We start from the raw sequence: 24,361 nt of genomic DNA, 5'->3' as shown, positions 1-24,361 counted from the left end.
CACTGGTGTTGCCCCTGGAGCCTCGACCCCTGTAGTTTCTGTTGGATTGGAAGAACTAGGCCTGCTTGGGTTGCATTTGTATTTTCTTGAAACTCCTGGCAGGGGCTTAGGTGTAGAAGTGGCCGGCCGAGCACCCCCTGCCACCACTCCCCCCCCCCCCCCCCCCCCCAACGAAAACCTTCGGATGGAACACCCTCTTTATGGAGGCCTGCGCCTTGTCTAAGGTAGTACACCTGGCCACCTATTTGCTCAGTTACTTGGCAAACTGCTCCCAGAAGAGCCCCCAGCTGAGCCACTACGCCTGCCTCGGAGGAAGCAAGGTCCCCAAGTTTGGGGTCAACCTTTAACTGTATGGAGCACCGCCTCTCTGTGGAGAGGGCGCAATTGGCGTTGCCCAGGAATACTATGGCACACTGAGCCCACCCTCCGGAGAGAGGGGGAATTGGAAGCCTTAGCCTCCTCAGCAAGGACCAGGATCTTGGTAAGTGGGCCACAAGCGTCCAGGAGTTTGGCCTGGCACGCCCTCCAGGACCTATCTATTTATCCAATTATGCGATAAACCAACACACGACAAAGGCTCGATACTCGATCTCATCATTGCCAAAGAGAACGCTACTCAACTGGAGGCGATTCTACCCTGCGATTGGTCAGATCACCACATTATCACCTTCTTTATCAACGAAAAAGTTAAACCTAACCCTACTCAACCAATCAAATCCAAAACATGGAAAAGGGATTTGAAGAATCTTAACCCCTCTACCCTACCTCCCCACATCGGCAACCTCCTCCTTCCCCCTTCAGGTGCCTCAGATGTTCAATCACTGACTGACCACTACCTTATTTATTTATTTTGAAAGTTTTATATAGCGCGAACAAGATCTTTGCAGATATCAGAGCGCTTTACAAAGCCGGGAATACCAACAAGCGAGTGAATTTAAACATAATAAGTGGGAGGGGTAGGTACGTGAGGGAGCAAATTAGTACAGCAAATCAATAATAAAAATATAACAGTTAAAAGTGTGCATAGCTGGTCAGTAGCGTCAATAATACAGGTGAAATACATAGTCATAGAGTTCGAACATAATAATACAGGTCGGTGTAGAGTCTTTATAGATCCATGCTCATAAGTCAGGTGTATTTGGCCATAAAAATAGCTTTCACTTCTTTCTTAAAAAGTGTAGTGGAGGAGATGAGCCTAGTTTCAGGAGGGAGTGAGTTCCAGATCCTGGGTGCCATTCCTGAGAAAGAGCGTTTATAAGTTTTTTCCTTCCGGAATCTTCGAGGTTTTAGCAGAAGATTGTTTGTGCCTCTGGTGTTTCTAGAGCCGCCAGAGATTGACAGCTTCTGAGTGAGGTATCCGGGAGAGCTCAGGTGTAGAGCCTTGTGTGTCATGCAGGCGATTTTCAGATGTATTCTGGCTTCAAAAGGCAGCCAGTCTAGTGATTTCAGGTCAGGGGAGATATGAGAGTGCTTTTTTGATCCAGTGATGAGTCTCGCTGCAGCGTTTAGAGAGGCTCTTAGGGGTGCAGTAGTGGTTAACGGGAGACCGCAGAGGGCGGTGCTGCCGTATTCAATTCGCGGGATGACCAGTGCTTGTACTGCAGTTTGGAAATCTTTGGCTGGTAGGAAGGGTTTAAGTTTCCTTAGGGTATTGATTTGGAAGTTCGCTCCCTTAGTAACCTTGCTGATATGATGCTGCATGTTGAGATTGGAGTCAAGAGTTATGCCTAGGGATTTCGCTGAATCCACTATGGTGGGTTGGACATTGAGTGCAGTTAGCTGTTTAAGCCAGGTTTGAGTGGTAGAGATCTTAGCTGGAGGTGAGATCAGCAGGAATTCTGTTTTCAGAGCATTGAGTTTGAGATGATTATTAGCAAGCCAGGATTGGGTGCTTCTGATCGTAGAGTTCAGGAGTACGATGTCATTGAGGGATTGTAATTTGAGATATAGTTGAGTGTCATCTGCGTACATGTGAAAAAGTACATTGGATGCTTGAAGCAAGGTGGTGAGAGGTTCCATAACTAAGTTGAACAATGTTGGTGAAAGGGAGGATCCTTGGGGGACACCTAACGAAACAGGTATTGGAGAGGACATCAGGTTGTTGCTCTTGAATTTCTGTGACCTGTTGTGTAGAAAGGAGGTTAACCACTTGAGAACAGTCCCGGAAAGACCCATTCTTGTGTTCAACAGATCGAGTAATTTCTCATGTTTAACAGTGTCGAACGCTGAAGAGAGATCAAGAAGGATGAGGAGGCAGGTATCCCCTTGATCTAGGATTTGAAGGGCGTTGTCGATTATGTGAGTCATAGCAGTTTCGGTGCTGTGACCTGCTCGGAAGCCTGATTGATGAAGGTTAAGGAGATCAAACAGATCAATGTGTTTAGTCAGTTGTAGTTGAGCGCATTTTTCCAATAATTTGGCGAGAGTGGGAATATTGGTAATGGGACGGTAGTTGTTTAGGTCGGATGGGTCGGCAGTAGGTTTCTTTAGCAGAGGTGTGACTTGTCCAACTTTAAGGGAGTCAGGGATGGTTCCTTCTTGGAGTGAGCTGTTGATAATCTTAGTCCAGAGTGGAAGGAGTAGTGGGATGAAATCTTTGACAGCGTTAGCAGGGAGGGGATCCGTGAGGTGATTGGAAGGTTTCAGGGTGCTGAGCAGTTTGCCTATTTCTTCTTCGGAGTAGGTTTCAAAGGTTGACCATGTAGCATTGTTTTTAGGTCCGGTGGGTGTTATGCAGTTGAGTGTGGTGTGGAGTCTTGCGTCAGCGCGGAGATCACTCTTTATGTTGTCAGTTTTTTGGGTAAAGAAAGCGGCGAAGTCTTCAGAGGAGGGTGCTTCGTGCAATGTACTGAGAGGTTGGGGTTGTTCCTTGGTTTGTGTTCTGATTAACTCAAACAGTTTTCTTGGGCGGTTTTTTGCTTGGTCGAGCTGGAGGCTGAAGAAGTTTGCTTTTGAGCGCTTTATTTTCCTGAAGTAGGCGTTTCTCTTTTTCTTCAGGGTTTTCAGGTGCAGTGCAGAGGGAGCTGCCCTCCAGGTGCGCTCTGCCATTCGCATGGCTCGTCTATCTTCATTGAGACTCCCGTCGTACCATGGATTGGAGATTTTAGCAGAGACTCTTTTTAGCTGCATAGGAGCAGCCTCATTGATTATTGAGGTCATGGCGTTGAGATAGTGGTCAGTCAGGGATTGTACATCTGTAGCTCCCGTGGGCGGGAGTAGGATGTCGCGACTGTTCGGGGGTAGGGAGACTGGGTTGAGTTTTTTCAGGTCTCTTTTCCAGACTTTAGTTCTGGAGGGTTGAACCGGGTTGAGTTTGACTTTTTCATTGATGAAGAATGTGACAGTATGATGGTCTGACCAGTCACAGGGTTGGATAGACTCAAGTTGAGCAGCGTCCTCTCTGGCGATGATAAGGTCGAGGATAGAACCTTTCTCGTGGGTCGGGCTGTTGGATAATTGCGTGAGATCGAGGGCGCTGAGGAAGCTTTTGAAACTATTAACCACCGCATCATTGGGATCGTTCCAATGGAGGTTGAAGACACCAAGGTATATTTGGGTGAGCTGTCGTCCGGCATTGGTTGAAATCAAGTCCATCATTTGTTGGGCGAAGAGGAGGTTGTCTCTAGGTGGGTGGTAAATGCCATGAAGAGAGCATATCGGTTTGCCATCACTGATGATATCGAGGCAAATGTTTTCATAGCAAGTTGGAGAGGGTAGGGAAGGCTCGGAGACTTTCAGCACAGAAAGGCTGTTCCTGTATATGCATGCGATTCCGCCGCCTATCTTGCCAGACCTGTCAAGCCTAATAATGTGGTAGTTGGGGGGAACCAGAATGTCCATTATAGGTGTAGAAGATTCGGTTAGCCAGGTTTCAGTCAGGAAGATTAGGTCAAGGTCCAATGATAAGATGAGGTCAGCGATGGCGGAGGAGTGTCTAGAAGCCGACCTACAGTTTAGGAGAGAGCATTTGAGACGGGGTGTGTCAGGGGAGGAGGAGGGAACTAGAGAGAGGGGGACTTTTCTAAGGTTATTCGGGACGGATATTCTGTTGTTTAGAGTGGAGGGTCTATGGGGATTTGAGAGTAATGTGGGAATGGGGTGGTGCGAGGTCGAGGTGGTTGTGAGGTTTAGGGGTGCAGGGTCGTAGGAGCGGAGGAGGGAGAGAGTGTCGAGATCTGAAAGAGGGTTGCATGTGCGACGGGGGCGATTGTGGGCAGGGATCGCGGTCCAGTGAGAACGGCGGGTGCGGTTGTTGCGATTGTGGGCATGGATCGCGGTCCTGTGTGAGGGACGTAGCTTAGGCTGGTCATCGGGACGGGAGGAGAGCAAATTGAGAGGGGGGTGGTGGTGAGTGAGGTGAGTCTAGGGGGTGTGGTGAGTAGCTCTTTTATGGTGTGCATGTCTTCTTTGATGGTGTGAATTTCTTCTTTGAGTTGTAGGAGGGAGGCCATAATTTTGTCCAGCGTGGGATAAGTGTTTGTGCTGGGGGTGGAAGTCATGAGTGGGTGGCTGACCTGGGACTTATCGTGCGGGTGGGGTGGAGGGTTGGTGTTCATGCAGGGCTCCGTGATGTCATCGTACGGGATGGTGTTAGGGAGGAGGGGGGGTAAGGGGGTGATGAGAGTGGATGGAGTACGGCGGAGGTTGGTGGCGTAGAGGAAGGAATTCGTGGTAGGCGGAGAGAGCGGGGTGGAAGTGGAGTGTATGATGGTGGTGATGGGGGAGCCTGAAGGGTAGTGAGGGCTGAGAATGGGGGGGGAGCTAGGGTTGTAGATGGTCTTGTCATGGGGAGGGGGAGTTAAGATGGTAGAGGTGATGTGGTCTGCATGGTTAGTTCGCGTGTGGGAGTGGGGGCTGAGAGAAGGGGGGGACAGAGTGTGGGAATTGTCGCTATGTGTGTCGTTCTGGCGCTGAGCTAGGTTAGGGGGGTTGTGGGCGGGGTCTGGGGGGAGAGGAGGAGTGGGAGTGGGAGTGTTATGGGTGGGGGTCCCCGGGACGGAGGTGTGGGGGCGGCTAGTGTAAGATGGGGAGCTAATTGTGTCTGTGATCGCGGAGTGTGGGGTGGTTACAGACGGTGGGTGATCGACTGGTGTGGTGGGGGAAGTGGTGATGTGCATGTCGTTCTGGTGCTGAGCTAGGTTAGAAGCGTTGTCGGTGGGGGCTCTGAAGTCCGGGGTGATGTTACTGGAGGGGATGCGAGTGGAAGTCTGATGGTTGGAGAGGTTCTCTTTGAAAGTGGGGAACAGGTTGTCTAGTAGTTCCAAGTTCCTGTCTGTGGATTGAATTAGGACAATCCCGTTATTGTAGATCGTAATGGTAGTTCTGCCTAGGAAGAGTTGGGATGGTGTGATGGAGAGAGTTAAGCTATGTGCGGATTTCCTGGTGGTGGAGACAGTGAGTAGGGTGAGGAACGTTTTTCTCCATTGAGCTCTGCGAGAGGTGTAAAAGATGATATCGATGTTCAGGGATCCATTGACCGGAGAGAAGTAGGTGTCAACAAAGGGGGTTTCAGGGTGGGACCTCAGGAAGTTGTGTTTAAAGCGTTTAGCGGCTTTTTTGGTGAGTGCGGGTGGGTAGTTGATTTTATATGTGTGCTTGCCGATGGGCTCCATGTTGGGACGGCGGTATAGGTGGGTGTGGGGTTAAAAGTGGGTGTGGGAGGGTGGACGATAGTGATACACTTGTGCAAAGAACAATGCAGTCAGTAGTTTACATGGTACACACTTGACAATAGTGAGTAGCAAAAGTAGCCAACATATAGAGGTAGCAATGTGTAAAGAACAATGCAGTCAGTAAGTTACATGGTGCACACTTACACACTTGACAATAGTGAGTAGCAAAAAATAGCCAACATATAAAGGTAGCAATCTGTGCAAAGCAAAATGCAGGCAGTGGGTTGCGTGGTACCCGTGTGACACTAGTGAGTGACAAGATAACCAAAATATAGAGGTAGCATTCTGTGCAAACCAAAAATAGACGGTGAGAATGGATGCAGCTTACATAATGCACACAAATGGACAAGGATATATGAGGTAGCATACGGTACCGCTCACACAATGTACCGAAAAATACAGAAATACAAAAATATAAGTGGTATCAAACGGTACATATCTAGAAAAAAGTGAGATGTGCAGTTTACATAGATAAGTGCAGTTTACATAGATGTACAGTGCCCAAATACAAGAAAATAATAATGATGATAAACTGAAACAAAATACCGGTGTCACCAGAAAGCTGCATGAAGCAGTATTGATACTAGTGATCCACCCGAAAAATATGAGGTATCGCTCGGTACATTATCAGTGAAGAAAAGTGAGGTGTGTGCAGTTTACAAAAGCATGTGCAAAATACAGGTAGAGGAATAATACTGCAATAAAAGAGGTATAATACTACAATAAAGGCAATATAAAATTTGAGGTAGCGCTCGGTACATGTACGTGAAGAAAAGTGAGGTGTGTGCAGTTTACAAAAGCATGTGCAAAATACAGGTAGAGGAATAATACTGCAATAGAAGAGGTATAATACTACAATAAAGGCAATATAAAATTTGAGGTAGCGCTCGGTACATTACCAGTGAAGAAAAGTGAGATGAGATGTGTGTAGGTTACAAAAAATGTAAAAAATAAGTAGGAGGTATAATACTGCAATAACGGCAAACACTTAATCACACGAGTGTTTAAGTACTCAATGTAAGTAAAAATGTACAATATACGGGTAGAGGCATAGTACTGCAAGATTAGGCAGGCATTTAATCACACGACTGTTTGAAAACAGAGCTATGTAAAGTGCGCTGTCTATAAAGGCCAGGTCTTAGGGAATGACCAGATAGTGGGAATGACTAGTCCATGATGGTCGCCAAAGAGAGAGAGGAACCAGTCTAAAATGGCCGTCCAATAGGGAAGATGGAGACGGTAGTCCTCTGTCTGTTGTGGTGGTTTGAGAACAGGAAGTACAGTTCAGTTTCTATTTGAGCCGGCCCTGTTCCTGGCTTGCTGGGAGGGAGTCTTATCTCTGTAATGGAGGACTTGTGTGGGGGAGTTAGGTTGAGGAGCCTCGTGAGCATCCGAGGTAAAGGAGGGGATTTATTACTACAGTTTTATGACCCCGGCCATTTTGAACAAAGGAGGTTTTTCAAGTATGTGTATAGGCAAGTGGGGAAAATAAATAAATACTTTCCTTGTGTGCTCTGCTCATCAAGTGCGCCGATGTTGATAGCGAGGTTATTCAACGAAGGTCAAGCCAGTGTACACAGCTGCCTTGTGCATCTATAGGTTGCTGGACAATGTTCGTGTATGTGAATGGTCAGAGCATCAGCACTCCCCATCTCCTCGATGAATGATGCAGTGTGCTATCCGATGACTGTCACCCCCATCTAGCAGTTCCCCTGTGCATCTCCGTCTGCCCCAGAGCTCACCCAGGCGTCCCCTACAGCCCCCCCCTCCCCCCCCCCCCCCCCCCAGCGGCGTCACCTCCAGCTCCCGGCGTGGCAAGGGCAGGCTCCAACCGACCTCCGTCCCACTGATCCAGCCTGCCTCAGGGCTCCTTTCCGCTAGCACCTCGGGCGGCGGCAGACCTCCGTCCCACTGATCCCACCAGCCTCAGGGCTCCTCTCCGCTAGCTCCTCGGATAGTATACAATAGTCAATGAAGTCGCCCCTCTGCAACTAAAGAGAGTCTCCACCAAAATTTCTAACCCCTGGTATGATGACAGACTCAATGACGAAAGGCGTACTATGCGAATGGCAGAGCGCACCTGGAGATCGGACCCTTCAGCACTGCATCTCAAAAAGCTTAAGAACAAGAGAAATGCCTACTTTAGGAAAATAAAGCGCACAAAGTCGGACTTCTTCAGCCGCCAGTTGGACCAAGCGAAGAACAGGCCAAGGAAGCTGTTCGAGCTAATCAAGACCCAAACAAAGGCACAACCCACACAATCAAACAGCACAACAAATGACACCCCACACTGTGAAGCCTTCTCTGCTTTCTTTAAACTAAAGACTGACAACATAAGAAATGACCTCATCATGGATGTAAGCCGATACCCCAACCACACCAGAATGGCAGACACTCAACCTAAAAACAAGGCATCCTGGCTGTACTTCGATACCTATTCGGAAGAAGCAATACACAAACTGCTCTGCACCTTGAAGCCCTCTAATCACCTCACAGACCCTCTACCTGCTAATGCTGTAAAAGACTTTATCCCCTTGCTCCTCCCTCTCTGGACCAAGATCATCAACAGCTCTTTGCAACAAGGCCACATTCCAGACTCCCTTAAGGTGGGGCAAGTCACGCCTATACTCAAGAAACCTACAGCTGATCCGACTGACCTAAACAACTATCGGCCCATCACCAATATCCCCACCCTGGCCAAACTGCTGGAGAAATGTGTCCAACTCCAACTAACAAAACACATTGATCAATTTGACCTCCTCAACCCTCATCAATCAGGCTTCAGAGCGAAACATAGCACGGAAACCGCTATGACATAATTGATGACGCCCTCCAAATTCTGGATCGCAATGAGTCCTGCCTCCTCATCCTTCTTGACCTCTCGTCAGCATTTGACACGGTCAAACATGAGAACTTGCTGGAGCTGCTAAGTACTAGAATGGGGCTATCGGGTACTGTTCTCAATTGGTTTTCGTCCTTCCTTCACAACCGGTCTCAGAGGTTCAAGATCGACAATGTGCTATCTACACCTGTGCCTGCAGATCTAGGTGTTCCACAAGGGTCCACCCTCTCCCCTACACTGTTCAACCTCGTCATGGAACCGCTCGCCACCTTGCTCCAAGCATCCAATGTTCAATTCCATATGTACGCCGATGACACACAACTCTATCTAAAGTTACAATCCCCGGAAGATATCAAACATCTGAATTCCACGCTTATTAACACCCAATCTTGGCTGGCCGATAATCACCTCAAACTAAATGCTCTGAAAACTGAGTTCCTACTCATCTCACCCCCGGCGAAAATCTCCACTACTCAAACCTGGCTCAACAACCTAACAGCACTCAATGTCCAACCTACCATCGTGGACTCTGCGAAATCCCTAGGCATCACACTCGACGCCAAGCTCAACATGCAGCAGCACGTCAGCAAAGCCACAAAAGCAGCTAATTTCCAAATTAACACGCTGAGGAAAATTAAACCCTTCCTCCCGGCCAAAGACTTCCAAACTGCTGTACAAGCTTTAGTCATCCCTCGAATAGACTACGGAATTGCGGCCCTCAGCGGTCTCCCGCTATCCACAACAGCACCCTTAAGAGCCTCCCTGAACGCTGCCGCGAGACTCATTACTGGCTCAAGAAAGCATTCGCACATATCCCCAGACTTAAAGTCTCTAAAATGGCTGCCTTTTGAAGCCAGAATACAGCTAAAAATTGCAGTTATGACGCACGCGGCCGTGCACCACAAGGCACCCAACTACCTCGCTCAAAAGTTGTCTATATCAGGAGGTTCGAGATCCAATAGGAGTACAAAAAATCTACTCCTGAAACCTCGTAGATTCCGGAAAGTGAAAACATACAAGCGCTCCTTCTCAGGAATGGCACCCAGGATCTGGAATGCGCACTGCACTCTTCAAGAAAGAGGTGAAAACCATCCTTCTGGCCAAGATTTCCTGATCGTTATAGATGTTGGTTCAGAGACTCTGCATTGCTTTGTATCACTGCTCTCCCTATCCCTTGGCACTATACTCTACTTGTTGGGGGCACCACTACACTACTCTCTTACTACCGACCAAGATATGATACACGTTGGTTTACTGATCCACTCTCCCGATGCCCCCATGCATTTTTCGCTCTATACTAAAACATTGGTATAAGCCCTCCACACACACCCAAGGGGTACCTGAACACCTCTGTAGTGGGATCAATGACTTGTGCTGTCCTATATTACTTCCTTACCTGATTGTATATTGATTGGTTTTATGTATGTTATTATTATCCCTGTTATTACCATGTTATTGACTATTATACTGTTCCCATTATCTCTGTTGACTCCTACTACCCCTACCCTGTCTTTGTGAAGCGCTCTGATATCTGTAAGGATCCTGTTCGCGCTATATAAAACTTTGAATAAATAAATCAATAAATAAATCTATCCCTTTCTTTGGGTCACAGATGTATTTGTGCAGGAGAGGGTCATTCTGGAAATGTATCTCCGACGTGACCGCCACCTTAACTGCAAGTGTGGGACGTGGGTATTTCGCCTGAAGGCAGGCTCTAACCTCTTTTTCCTGGGGTTTTCTACGACGTCTTGCCGCAAATTGGGCGACCTTATCCCCAGGGGTCCACGTGGATGCAGAAGGTTCTCCCGGATCAGCATGTCCCAAGGGGCGTCTGCACCACTCATAGGGGGGCACCAGGGCCTGGAGGGGCCTGCTTCATCCATGGACTCACTGGGGGACTCATTGCCTTCTTCCCCCCCCCCCACACACCCTGTTGGGACAAGATGGGAACCTCGCTCAGTACATCGGGGGGGGGGGAGAATCATGGGAAGGGCGTGCGAGGAAGGCCTTTTTAAGATCTAAGACTCCAAGATCGATGGTTGACTCAGATTTGCACTTGAGGGCATGTGTAAGGGAGGGGGCTGCCCCTTGGAGGGTGGTTACGGCGTATTCATAAATGATTTGTGAGGCGCCATTCAAAGGGGCCCATGGCCGCAGCGACCTCCTGATGGATGGAGGCATCCACTGCCTCACCGAATTCGTCATCTAGGGGGAGGTCCTGTAGGGACTTCTCTTCGACATAATCCCCATCCATGAGTTTGCAAGGGGCCTCTAGTTAACCAATGACGAGAAGGAATGGACCTCATTAGTGTCCTTGCTGCCCACTAGTTTGGCGAGCCGCAAGCTCTTATGTATTGGGCAGCTGTGTAAAGCCCTAAGTTTGGTCACGCAAGCGCGAATATCGGGGCAACAAAGCTCCCTGGGGCAGACTCACCCTTAGTGTGGGTATCCGGGATGCATGGGCCGGGACCCGATGGCAGCCTAAAGGAGGCAGGCACTATCCTGCTGGGAGTGTCTGCTCCTATTGGAAAATGAGGCAGTACAACTACTGATCCGCTTCAGACACTGGTGTCGGCTGCCAGATTTAAGTAAAGTCCCGTTAATATGGGCGTAGCGACTTCTATGCGGCTCGGGGTGGAGGTTCGGTGGTGGCGCACCGCTGTCAGATTTGAAACTGACAGAAAAGATTGTCCCGCGCGGAGCAATGAGACTCTGCTCGCGGCATTTGCGTGCCCTCTAGCAGCCCCTGACACCTACCATGTTGCCCCGAGGCTTGAGGAGGTGCTGCAAATGGAGTGATGAGACATGCTCCCGCAGCACAGGCTATCACTGCGAATTGCTACACAACAGTAATACAAGCACAATCACTATTCCAGAAGAAATATAACCTTAAACACATTATATTAGTGAAAACATTTGTGATGTAACTGCCGGAAAGCAGGTAAGCAAGAGGAAGTATCCCAGGAGTCCAGTGCCTTTCAGGGAGCGTGGGACTGCTAATTGGTTCACCTTCTTGTTGATCTTTCCCTGGGATCCATGGGAAAGATAATTTTTATGTTTAAGTTAAACACTGCTGGAGTTGGAAATAAAGAAAGTAGAGCATAATCCTCGCCTCCAGTCCGGCCATAGAATTTTTTTAATGTGGTTTATTTTGCTCCTAAAAATTACAAGAATAAGAGTCTTGTAAATATCCTCAAGGAATATCGATCTGTAAACAGGACTCTTTTGTTGTATGACTCATTTGTCAAAGAGCAATGTTTCAACCAAGTAGATATAAAGTAAAATGCTACTATGTTGGATCCAATTAAGTACTCTCAGATTACTCTAAAATTGAATAATCTAATGCCATCCATTTTCTGGTTATCTGTATCCTTGTAGAAACTTTAACTTTACATTCAAATGTACACTTGCCTTTTTCTTTCAGGAGATAATGGTTGGGGTCTTGTACCAAGCAGAAATTCCACCGTATCAGGGAAGGTGCCTCCAAGAAGAAACATGTGAGTTTCATCACAGTGATTGTGTCAGACATTGCTGTTAAGCTGTATCAGACATTCAAATTCTACATGACCTGTCTGGTAAAAGAAAATGCCCAGATTTATTGGCATAAATTACTTTTGATGAGATAGTAGGGTGCACTATTGTGCAGTCTGTGGGTTGTCCTTTTTGGCTTTGCTCTAGCATTGCTAGTTTTTCATTTGGGTTTAGTAACTTCTTGAAGTGACTCTGCTCCTGGGTGTAGTGACTTTTATTTGAGTATAGCTGTATTCTAAAAGGAGAAAGTTGTAGTGTAATGTATGAATGTTGAAGGTTTGTTTTCGAATATTCTCAGCCTCATGGCTGTATCTTTATAAAGTAGTAAAATGAACACTGCACGGGGAAGCCCACTATCTTGGCCACAGTTGTATGTACAGTTAACCTTGTAGGGGTAGCAAGGGTTGAACCAAACCTCACAGGAAGTAAAAGTGAACTCGGATGCAATAACTCTGGGTATATCAGTAGGTGAAAGAGCTTGCAGACATTTTATTTAGCAAAATATCAGATTGGTCAGATGTGTACAAATATAAAATTCTGGGATGTTTGAAACCTTGTTACTGTCAAATGTATTCTCTTATGGAATCGATAAGTTTCAGGCTCTTCTAATAGAATCCTAGATTCAGAGCCTGAATTTTGCCTTAATGGAATGGATGCCCTGTATACTTTGAGCAGAGACTGAACTATTCAATAAATGGTAATAAGAACATGCATTCCACATCTATGACTAGTTTCTTTGAAACTTAAATGCATAGGTAATTATGCTCTGCATAACTGGTATACTCTAACGTATTTGTGCATGTCTTCTGATGTTTTGTACTAGAGCTCCTACACAGACGAGCCCCATGCTAGTATCAGATTCTGAAAATGATTGTAGTGTTTTACTCTCTATATTCTTTTTTAATTTAATTAATATTTCTAGCTGTATTTTCATGACACGCGAAACTTGCTGCAGGTGAAAAATAGCTCAGTTATTAAACACATTTCCTTTTGCCTGCACACTAAATTTCTAATAGCATATTTCCAGCAAGTAATAAAGCATGCTGAGTTATTACCAGCTACCATGCTGAATCTCTGAAACATTTGATATTTTTTTTCTACCTATATAAATGAAAAATGTTTTAAAGGCCCACAACGCAAAAAATCACTGGATATGAGCATTTACAGAAAGATCACGTGTATAACGCATTACAACATATGGAACTATTACTAATCAATAACCAAGTGAAACAATGTTGACGTTTCAACCTCTAAAGGCTCTTGGGATCTCCTCAGGACATTAGTCGTCCGACTTACTACCATACAAGTTATCAGCTATCTATTGACCAGCCTGCGATAAAATCCAGAAAACGAGGTAAGTGTCTGGCAAAAATCCCCTGTGGTAAAATACCACTAGATCATAGCAATTACAATATTTCCACCAATTCCACATGGCATGTGTCAATCAGTCTGTGCATGGTTCTCTGCCATCAGGTCCATGGAACTCCGACCCTGACGGAGCATCTTCCAAGTTAACAATTAGATTAGATTAAATTGAATGTGAGGTCCAACACGCCATCTTCAATCACCGCCAGCAATAAGTAGTTACGCTGAAGGAGACCTTGAGCTCCTTTAGGGGTCGAAACGTCCAGTGAATTTTTGCATTGTCTTTCTGTATATAATTTGTATTTGCTCACACACTGGAGTACTGAGTCGCCTGTACTTGTGTTAGTAGTTGTATCATTGTCTGCATATTTATTGAAAAATAATACAAGAAATAACCACAGAAACCCTTGTCAGCAAGTTGTGATCCATTATTTTATTAATGTTTGTAGGAAATGCTATCAAATTACATATGTACCACTTGGTTCTTTTGAGGAATACATTAAATGGTGGCTGAAACAGATGTAGAAGGGTGGCTTATTTTCCTGAAAAACTTTCAACGGTGCACTCTGTTTGAATGAAAATATAATATATATGTCACCCCTACAGTAGACCTTGTGGCCCTAAGGCAGAGTACATTATGTTCTATGTGCGGCCATAACTACATGAGCAGATATGCCCCTGTGGCGTCTGGTTCTATTACTAGATATTACAAGTGAGCAGGAAAGCCATCTTAAGTATATGTATTGGGCACTGGTCATTACAAATTCCCCGCTACATGATGTTTTACTGAAACCTATAGTGTTTGGTATCAAACACCTTTTCTTAATAAATCTGTACTGTTACCAGTGTTAGATGTATTATGACATTCACCCAAAGGGCACCTTAGAGGTGCCCCAAGAAAACCTATCCATATCTAGTGTGCTGGGTAACTGGTATTGTCATGCCTGCCACCACAGACCAGTTTCTGACCCCTGCAAGTGAAAGTCCACGCTCTCTAAGACCAGTAACAATACCTCCTCCAGCAGAATGGCTAGTGATTTAGCATATAAAGGCCAGGGGCTTCAAAGCCCCTTCTGCCTTTGATATGTGGCCCGGCTTCCCCCAGACCTGGGAGATGCCACCCCCTGCCCTCAGGCTTATTTGGCACCGAACAGACTATTAAATTGGCTATGCAGTAGGCAGGCTGGTAGGGGTTCCGGCAATTGCTGCCTGTAGGAAGTTGGGTTTCTGATGCAGTAACCACTTTTTGCCAGACTACTGATGCACTTTGACTTGATGTGCCCTAGGTCCCTTTTTGTGCAACCCTTCGAGTCCCTGGATCTTTACACACACTGTAGGAAGCTGGCTCTGTATATATTATACCAAAATGAGATGTAGCGTTCAGAGTCCAGTGGAATCCCAAAGGTAGGCAGAGATCACAATAACTAGCACCTTACTCTCTATTTGTGGTAGTGTGGGCCAGCAGTAAGGCTTTATCAGAGGGTAGTGTTAAGTATTGATTGTACACACTCAGGCAGCAAATGTCACACACTCAAAGACTGAACTTGTCCCAATTTGTTTGCATAAAAATGTTATGTTTATTTTCTAGAACCAAGTAAGCCTGGGAAGCTGTGGTTTTCTTCGTTCATCCTCCTGCCCTGAGCCTACAGCCTTTGTTAGAAACGGATATCCGCATTGGGGCGCCCAGTGCGGTGTTGACACTCGGCCCCCAGCCTCTCTTGTGGCACTGTGGGTATAAGTTTGGGAGCCCCTGTGCTTACCTTAAATCCAGGAGATCAGCCCTAGACACCGCTTTACTCACCTGTGAGCAGCACATCTGCAATCACCCAAAGTCTCTATTGTTTAGCATTGGCCGTCCGACCTCTGCTATGACCTCTGCATCCGTTCGCCCCTGTGCTGCTGGTGGTGCACCTTTGGTCCCAACTTGAACCTTGCCCGGTACTGACCTTATGCCCCGAAGACTGGATTTGTAAGTCATGTAGTTACCTGTGAAACTGCATTCTTGTTTTCCTCCGTTATGTTAACATATGGTAGTCTTGTCCTCTGCAATTCTTGTTGAACGTCTGGTAGAGAATGATCTGGAGTCCTCCTCGTGGGATGAGGTAGAGCCAAAATGCCATGCTCAGAATCCCTGAATGTTTATGCGTAAAAACCAGAGCGCAGCGCAAAGCCCAGGGTGAAAAAGTTGAGTTGGAGTCTGAAAGTGTCCCAGCACTCCAAGACAAAAGGTAGGATGTCTGGGAAGCCAGCTCCTACACAGCCACAAGCTCAAGCCCCCTCTCCTCATGTAGTAATCAACCCCAAAGGAAACTGATCCTTAGGGACTTGGCCCCTACCAGGCAGAGCTCCTAGGCCCAGGGGGACTCTCTAGGGAAGAACTGTGCCAAGGGCAGTGGACCTGTCCTACTCCTGTCAGTCTGAGACAGCAAGCTGCTGCAAATGAGAAGGAAAAAGTCAGTGGCTCCCACGGGGCCTATTGGGAGGAGGTAATCCTGTACACTGAGGCCAGAGACCCCAAACCTGCTGCCACTAGGAGAGTGGTAGTGCACCAGCAGTGCAGAGAGTATTTACTCTCATTGGCCTGCGATATACCCCTAGCTTGGTATCTTGGCCAGAACAAGACTTGGATAGTCAGCCACTTTTAGTGGTCAAACATGTCCTAAATGTGAAGTAGTTTTGTAACTCCTGTGTTACCTGCCAAGCCAGTAGCAAAGCAGGTAACCACCCAAAGGCCCCCTTAATTTCCCTTCCAGTGGGTTTGGCTCCCATTGAAAGTGTAGGGGTCGCCTAGACCTTCTACAGCATCAGGTAACCGATTCCTACTGGTGGTAGTGGATCATGCCACCGGTACCCTGAAGCTATACCCCTTAGTACTGTCACTGCTCCTGCAGTTGCCAGAGCCCGCTTAAGTATTTTCATAAGAGTGGGTTTTATAAGAGAAGTAGTAACTTTGTTTCTGGCTACCTATAGGCAATTTGGAATAAATGCGGTATAACTTACAAGTTCACTACCCCATATCTCCCACTAACCAAGTTGAGAGATTCAACAAAACCGTGAAAGATATCATGGGACTCCCTGGAAAACTCAGAATAAAATGGGATGCCCTTTTGCATGCCTGCTTTTCTCTTACAGAGAAGTATGTATGTATGTATGTATGTATGTATGTATACTTGTAAAGCGCACTGTTACCTCGTTACGTGGTGTCCTGGCGCTGTATACCGCTGGGGAACCCGTCCTGGCTTTCCCTGTGAGAGGGCACCCCAAGGTGAAGCCAGGCATCCCCAGCGTTGCTGGGGCCGTTGTGGAGATTAAGCAAGCTATTGCCCAGAGTTGCAGAGTGGGACCCATGGTTAGCGTAGGCACCTAAGCGAGAATTATCGAGTCCGCAGACATTGACCCAAGACCCTGCCGCGTCGGGAATTGAACCCTGGTCCCGGGCCGTCCTCTGCTTCAGGGTCTGCCGCTTCTAACCAGTGAGCTACACTTCTCCACTAACCATCAAAGCATGTAAGAACCTTAGAGACCCATTTCCCTGGTGGCCCAGCTGTCCTGGTTTTGCCCCCTCAACCAGCGAAGACAGATAACCGTAAGGCTGTAGGATGTACAGTGCCCAGCCGACCTTTCCATTCTGCCCCGGAGTGCCCCATCCTGAGTACCAAAGAACCAGAAGTACCTCATAAGGGAGTAGGGTTCAGTCCCTTTGAACTTCTGTTTGGCATCCTATAAAGGAACCACTGTGTCTAGTTAAAGAAGGCTGGGAGAGACCTCGCAAACAGCCTTACCAAGACATTGTGGAATATGCAGTAGGGCTATGTTCAAGGATGGCAGAGTATATGGGTTAAGGATCCAAAAACCTTGAGTCCAGCTAAGAGCTCCAGAAGCATTTGTATGACCAAAAGGATGAACTGTTAAAGTAGCAACCAGGGCAGAGGGTATGGGTATTGGAGCCTGTGGCACCTAGGGCCCTCCAGGACAAGTGTAGTGGTCCCTACCCTATCCTTGAAAGGAACGGTGAGATCACATATCTGACCGACCTAGGCACTAGCAGGAGCCATCACAGGGTCATCCATGTTAACTGCCAAAATCCTTTCTATGACTGGGCTGATGTGACTGTGCTCATGGTCACAGATGAGGATCAGGAAGCAGAGAGTGAACCTCTCCCTGACCACCTCTCCTTCAGCCCAAAGGATGGGTCAGTTGACAGACTTCTTTTATCAGACACCCTCTCTGTTCATCACCAAGCTGACTACGAGCAAGTCCTGGAGCAGTATGCTGAGCTGTTCTTCTTAACTCCTAGTCATACTATCTGGTGCACCCATGATGTAGACACTTGAGACAATAAACCTGTCAAAAAAAAAAATATATAGACAGTCTGATCAAGTTAAGGAGAGCATCAGAGCTGAAGTCCGTAAGATGCTGGAATTGGGAGTCATTGAACCCTCTGAGAGCCCCTGCGCCTGTCTAGTTGTAGGTGGAGGCCAAATTCAACGTTTATTGCCCAAGAACTGACTATTCTGGACTGGGCAGCTCCTATAACCCAGACCCAAGTCAGGGCATTCCTTGGCTTAACAGGGTGCTACAGGAGGTTTGTGAAAGAGTATGGTAACATTGTGGGACCCCTCACGGAACTCACCTTGAAGGAGATGCCAAAGAAGGTAAACTGGACAGTGATCTGTCAAAAGACGTTTGACACCCTGAAAGAAGCATCTCATATATAATAAACCCACACTGATTCTAGTGAAGGCCCAGAAGGCACCTTAGAGGTGCCCCCTGAAAATCCACTGACTTCTAGTGTGCTGGCTAACTGGGGTAGACCAGCCTGCCACCACAGACAGGTTTCTAACCACCTGTAGGTGAGAGCCCACGCTTTGAGGACAAAACATTGCCTGCTCTGGCTGGAGGTGTAGTCCCCTCCTCCAAGCAGGATGGCTAAGTGATTAGCATATCATGGCAGGAGGCTTCACAGGTCTCTGCTGCCTTTGATATGCCACCCAAGACTTGCCCAGACAGGAGAAATGACACCCATTCCGTTGCCCCGGGCCCATTTAGCACCAAGATAGCAAGTCTGGAGGCGTTTCACCTCTCAATTCAGCTCTCTGGGTCAGGGTTATGCCCACTTCCCACAGGAAGAGTTTATATACAGGGTGCTGACATCCCAAAGGTAAGTAACCCATTGGCTGCTACCTATCATTCCTCTTAACCCTAAATTGAACATTTAGGTGGCACCCCTGACATCAGGAACTCTGAATCGACTGATCAAGAAGAGGAGGACAAAGAAGAGCCGCAAGAAAAGTGATAACCGAAGACTCCTGTGGACGTTTGGTGCCAAAACCTGCCTGCCTGCACCATGCTTGAAAATCGTGACTAGCGACTCGTCCTCCAGCTGACGAGTTTCCATGAAACCCAGGAGACTGCCAGCCCTTCAAAAATTGCCAGCAATCTCCCTTGGAGTAGAGGAGTTATTCCTCTGCACCGAAAAAACAAAGTACAGTTTACAGAGTAGCCGCTCCCCATACCAGCCTAACACAGCAGCCTCCCAGGAGGGGGATGCTGTGCTCCTGAGGTCAGATCTGTCTCTCTATCAAGTGAGAGGACACCAGTACCAACGTAACCTCACAGGACCAATACCTAGGGTACCGGACCCTTGCAGCAAACGGAGAACATGAGAGTCCAATCCAGACTCCCACTTGACCGAGCAACCATCACAGCATGTAAGAACCTTAGAGACCCATTTCCCTGGTGGCCCAGCTGTCCTGGTTTTGCCCCCTCAACCAGCGAAGACAGATAACCGTAAGGCTGTAGGATGTACAGTGCCCAGCCGACCTTTCCATTCTGCCCCGGAGTGCCCCATCCTGAGTACCAAAGAACCAGGTGCGCACCCCCCTTCCTCCCTAGGATGTGATATGAGCCCCCAGACTTATTCACAAGTCCCTCTCTGCAGGCTGTTTCTAGGTCCCCATCCCCCCCCATTATTTCCCTGGCGTAGCCTGCACATCTACCAACCCAACCATCATCTCTGAACCCGGATGCCCCATGGCAGGTAACGATTAACGGCTTGTGGTAATTTGGACCTTGGCCCTCTATGACCCTAAGCCTCGAAGGAGACCTCCAGAAATTGATATCCAATAACTGTATGCAACATATGCCTTGTCTCCCATAGGGAAGCATTGCCCGGTAAAGACACATTTAAGTGAACTATTTACTTAACTTGTAAACAATTTTATTTTTAAAGGTATTTACTTGATAACAAAGTTTTTGGTATCAAAATTTATAGAAAAATACATATTTTTTTTCAAAATTGGTCTGTTTTTTTTCTTGTCATTTATTGCCTCAGCGGGTACAATAAATGCTTAGTACTACTCTCTGATAAGCGTAAACTGCTTGCCCACACTACCACAAAGATTGCATTTAGTGGTATAATTTTGCCTCTATAAACCAATGAGGGGTGTCTGGACTCTTTACAAAGTGTACCTCATTTTGGTCCTCTATATAAAGAGTCGGATTCGTACATGTGTGTGCACAGTGGGCAATTCAGCCTGATGAGTCAGCAATTCCTTTTTGGTTACCACAGGTGGAACTAAAAAATCACTGTGCCCAAAATCCCAGTAGCCTAACAAGGGTCCCACTTCAGTGAAGTCACTTTTGTTTCTGAAGACCTCCACCCAGAATCGCTACCCCCACAGGGAAACTCCCAGTAGGACATTACATTTCTTTTCCCAAATTTAAAATGCTCCCATGTCCACTACGTGTGGTTGCTACTTTCTCTCCTGCTCAATCTGGTGAGAGCATCAACCAACAGAGGCTCCACTTATGGTCATATATCTTCTTCATCATCTTGTGTGCAAGTCTCTACCTTGTTCACACCATCCCAGACAACAAAGGGAAACTGCTTGGTAGGTGGTTCTGTAGGGTATTGGCGCTCCTGGGCAAGTGAGGATTGCGGTGCATAAGGGTAGGGAGAGCCACCCTCCTCCTCAAGGTGTAGATATCCACTGGTAAAACAGAACACCAGCCCCCTGCACACGCTAACAGTAGATCAATTATCCTGGTCTCTTTCTATTTTCTGTTGCTTTTTTTCTTTAAGATAGAACTGATAATTTGCTAGCTCCTTTTTTAAAATGACATAATTTATTTGCGTAGCATCCTTCAAATTTGTCTGTTATTTCCTTTCCAACTCAACTATATCTTCTCTAATCTTTCTAACTTTGCACTCTGAATTTCTTATTAAGATGTCCATCATCTTATAAGAGGGGGGATAATCCCTCCTCCCATTCTTCCAGATGGTCTGGATCAATATCCTCATAGTTAGGAAAGATGAGAATACATAGACCACGTGGTATTCTCTTGTTCTCTAAATACTTTTTAAGGGTTGCACCATTCCACCATTTGGCGAGTTCTTGTTTCTTGAGTCGCTCTAAACTGATACATTTGTTTTTCAATGCTTCATCTTTGGTAACTTAGATGTTTTTTTAACTGAAATGTTAATCTCCTTTACCAAAGAGGTCTCCACTCAATTCCTTCCTGTTATTGTCAAAGTCCATTATAGGACAATTGTGAAGCCACTAAATTAGACTGTGCTGAGAAGCCCAACATGTACACAAGAGCACAAGGAAAAGAGGTCAGAGCAACAATGCCCTGCATCAGTCGTTATGGCGTATAGTGGCAATGGTACCTAGATTAGAGCCAGGTGCAAAGGACCCAGGACCTTCATGCGTCCCCAATGGAGTGGTATACACCCCCTCACAAATTTGAACAAAGATGATCCTGCACTCTAAGAACAAATAATTAGATAAATGACAGGAAGTTAATGTCCATGGTACACAACAGAACAATGACGAAAATGTCTTCCCAAATGAAAAAACGATAGTCTGCGTTTTTGCTGTAGAAAAACAATTCCTTTTATTCTTTCAAATTCTTTAAAATCTCAGCACACGTTTTGATGAGACAGCCGATGCGTTTCGTCCATCTTGGGACATCTTCAGGGCTAAAATATACACAAACAAAAGACTATTTACACACTACTTACAAATAAAAGCAATATATTACATTACCAAATGAACCAGACAAATGACGTGAATTCTTATACATCAAATAATTTGACACTACTACATCATATAGAGACTGACAAACGTTAAATCATTTGGGCTTGCTAATCGATAATTTATTTATAATATATACAGTAGTCTGTTATCATTTTTACTCTACAAAGCCAAATGCAAATACGTGTGTTTAACATGGTGGGAGGCGGGAGAAAACAAAACTATCTAACACACATATGCGTTATCCAGAGTTTTTAAGGACATGCACAATATAATAAAATGATATTTATGCCAATTCATTTGTCAGTAATCCAGAGATTCAGTCACAGTAGATGATTAAAACAGAGCAGAGAGATGATCTGAATGGCACTGTGTAATTCCGCCAACATACCTTGATAAGTAAAAAAAAGATCGTATGTTCTTTGAAGTAAATAATTCTTTTAGGTTTGAAGACAAAATGGTCAAGGAACAAGTTAATCTGTAACGGATATAATACAGATTACCCTTCAGGACCACTTCTATTACAAATCAACCATTGGGATTTTAATTCATTGCAAAAATGATTACATGTTATGAGACACAATTTTAGAGTGATCTTGACGAAATGGTAATTTAAAAGACCTCTACTTTAGGCTCATGATTGCTACTGTTCCAGTCTGTGCTACGAAAAGTTCAGGTCCAAACTGTTGCACATATCATAATTACATGTTGTTCTAAAAGAGGTAAATATTAAATCTCACTATCCAAAATAAATTCATTATACAAATACAACAGGTAAGCACAAGTCAGTGGGCTAAGTGGTATGGAGAATGTGTCAAACTAGCATGTTGGAATGTCAACAAATTGACACATTTAAGGTGATGTTGAGCTCCTATTGTTTAAAGTTGGTTAGACACATGGACGTTAGCTCCACTTGTTGTTGCCTGATTATTTGTTTCCTTGAACTCGCATTCTCATGAGGCATAGAGAAAAGATATTGCCCTAAATTGTATTAAAAAGAGAAGCAAACCATTATGTACATGAACGCTGTAGGAAGGTAGATCCCTGACTATGGTTGCCCCCAACTTTTTGCCTGGTGTTTTGCTGGTTTTCTGACTTAGTTGACCTGGGGCCCTGCTATTCAGGACCCCAGGCCTACTGCTCTCTCTGTAAAATGGATTCCATGTACCCTAGGTACATATCTAATTGGATACTGAGTCACCTTATCAGTCCCTGTACAGTGTACCTTAGGTACCCAGGGCATAGGTGTACCCAGGGCCTACCAGGGGCTGCAGCATGTATTATGCCACCCCTGGCTGGCCATCCAAAACTGACACAACTGGCTGCACGACAGCTGGGACAAGGTGGTGTACTCACCCTTTGCTTTAGATATAGTATACCTATATCTAACCCTAAAATGGACACACAGATCTCCTATCAGTCACTCCTATGGCAGGCCTTAACAATCCTGAAGGCAGAGTGCTTGGAATCGTGTGAGATGGTGCTCTGGCATGAGCTGAGCCTGTCTGCGGCTTTCGGGATCCATCCCTTAGCCGTTTCCATGATATCGCATACCATATACTCTTAAGTGCATTATAATCCTCGCGGTTATATGCCAACTCTGGTATCGCTTTATCAAAACATGTCGAGTAAGGTGTCATACGAATTGGAATACTAACCCCTCGCCAATTCTGGCGACGGGGTTAGCATTCCACCCTTCTAGAGGGACACGACATGTATGTAACCCCTAACCCCGGTTAAAGTCAGACAGAGCCTTAGCACCCACAAAATGGATGCTGCCACCGAGACACAAGTCTGCCCTCCTGCTGCTGGGAGTCCTCCCAGAGCAGGAGATAAGGACAAAGGGTTTCCTGCCAGGGGCGGTGCCAGCACCGTCCCAGACAGGATTTTGTGTATTGTAGGTAGGCAGGGCTTCAGAGGAAGGTGACTGCACGTGGCACCCCGGTGCTCACTGTGCATAGGCTGGCTTGAACCAGTTCCAGGGACACTCCAGACCCTGTGCTGGGGAAAAGCCCGCCAAGGAAGTGGGTGTAACCACCCCCCTCCTGGTCCCACCCCTAGGGCAGGACTTAGTCGCGTGCCAGCCCCTTTTTACAGGATAAAGGTAGGAACTGGCCCCCTTCCAAATCGGATCATCTTTGGAATCAAGATACCACTTTCCACGAAAGGACTTCACGATTTCTTCTTCAAGATTCTCCCTTGTGGCTAAGGAGTAGTCACCCTGCATCCGCAGGCACCATCTAAGAACACTGCGGTCTGCTGCACGTCCTTCCTCCGGAATCCGTCTGCCCAGCTCGACGAGACCCGGCTTCCCTGGCACCTCTGACCTCTACCCACCTCTACAGCACAGCTGAGAACCGTGGGTGCGACGAGACCTCGAGGGACCGGCCATCGCCAAGACTGCACGACTTCTGCACAGCAAGCCCACCGAGTAATTTCCTGGTGAGTGCTTTGGGGTCCGAGAAGCCCCCACCCTGAGCAGCTCCAGCACCGAAGAGCAGCCCCCCAGCATCTCCACGATCGGCGTGGGGCCCTTCTGCTTTTTGCTGCTCACCGCGTTGTTTGGCTACTAGCCCGCTGGCTTGTGGCCTTCCGAACGACGCCCGACGACAATACTGCTGCTAGTCTGGTTGCTCCAGATTGGCCCTTGCTTCCCTCCATCGGAGAAGTACCCTGGACCCTCCTGGTCCGGCTAAGACGCCATTTTAGGTCCACTGCGTGGGCCTTGCATTTGCCAAGACTTGTTGCCCAATCCTGGGTCCAGCGACGTCGACAGCAAGAACCTTCGAGGGACAGCTCGCACCTCCATCCTGGTCGCCGACAACGCCTCCTGGTCCGAGAGACTGCAGAGCCCAGCAGCGCCCACTCACCTGACTGCGGTGACTTCGCCCGGTGCCATCCTGGTGCCCACT

General features: G+C 46.8%; 1 protein-coding gene across 7 annotated transcripts in view; it reads left to right on the top strand.

The window, feature by feature from the left end:
* Positions 1-24,361, top strand: part of MIER3 (MIER family member 3) — a 357,073-nt gene that overhangs the window by 71,459 nt on the left and 261,253 nt on the right. For all 7 annotated transcript variants that reach the window (XM_078675116.1, XM_078675117.1, XM_078675121.1 and 4 more), the window contains one exon: positions 11,939-12,011. In XM_078675116.1, coding sequence (XP_078531242.1) covers positions 11,939-12,011 — 73 coding nt within the window. The remainder of the gene's footprint in view (positions 1-11,938; positions 12,012-24,361) is intronic.

Source organism: Lissotriton helveticus, chromosome 2_1 (genome assembly GCF_964261635.1).
Source record: "Lissotriton helveticus chromosome 2_1, aLisHel1.1, whole genome shotgun sequence".
Classification (NCBI taxonomy): domain Eukaryota; kingdom Metazoa; phylum Chordata; class Amphibia; order Caudata; family Salamandridae; genus Lissotriton; species Lissotriton helveticus.
The sequence above is the reverse complement of the archived record's forward strand: the minus strand, read 5'-3'. Positions and strand labels throughout refer to the sequence as shown.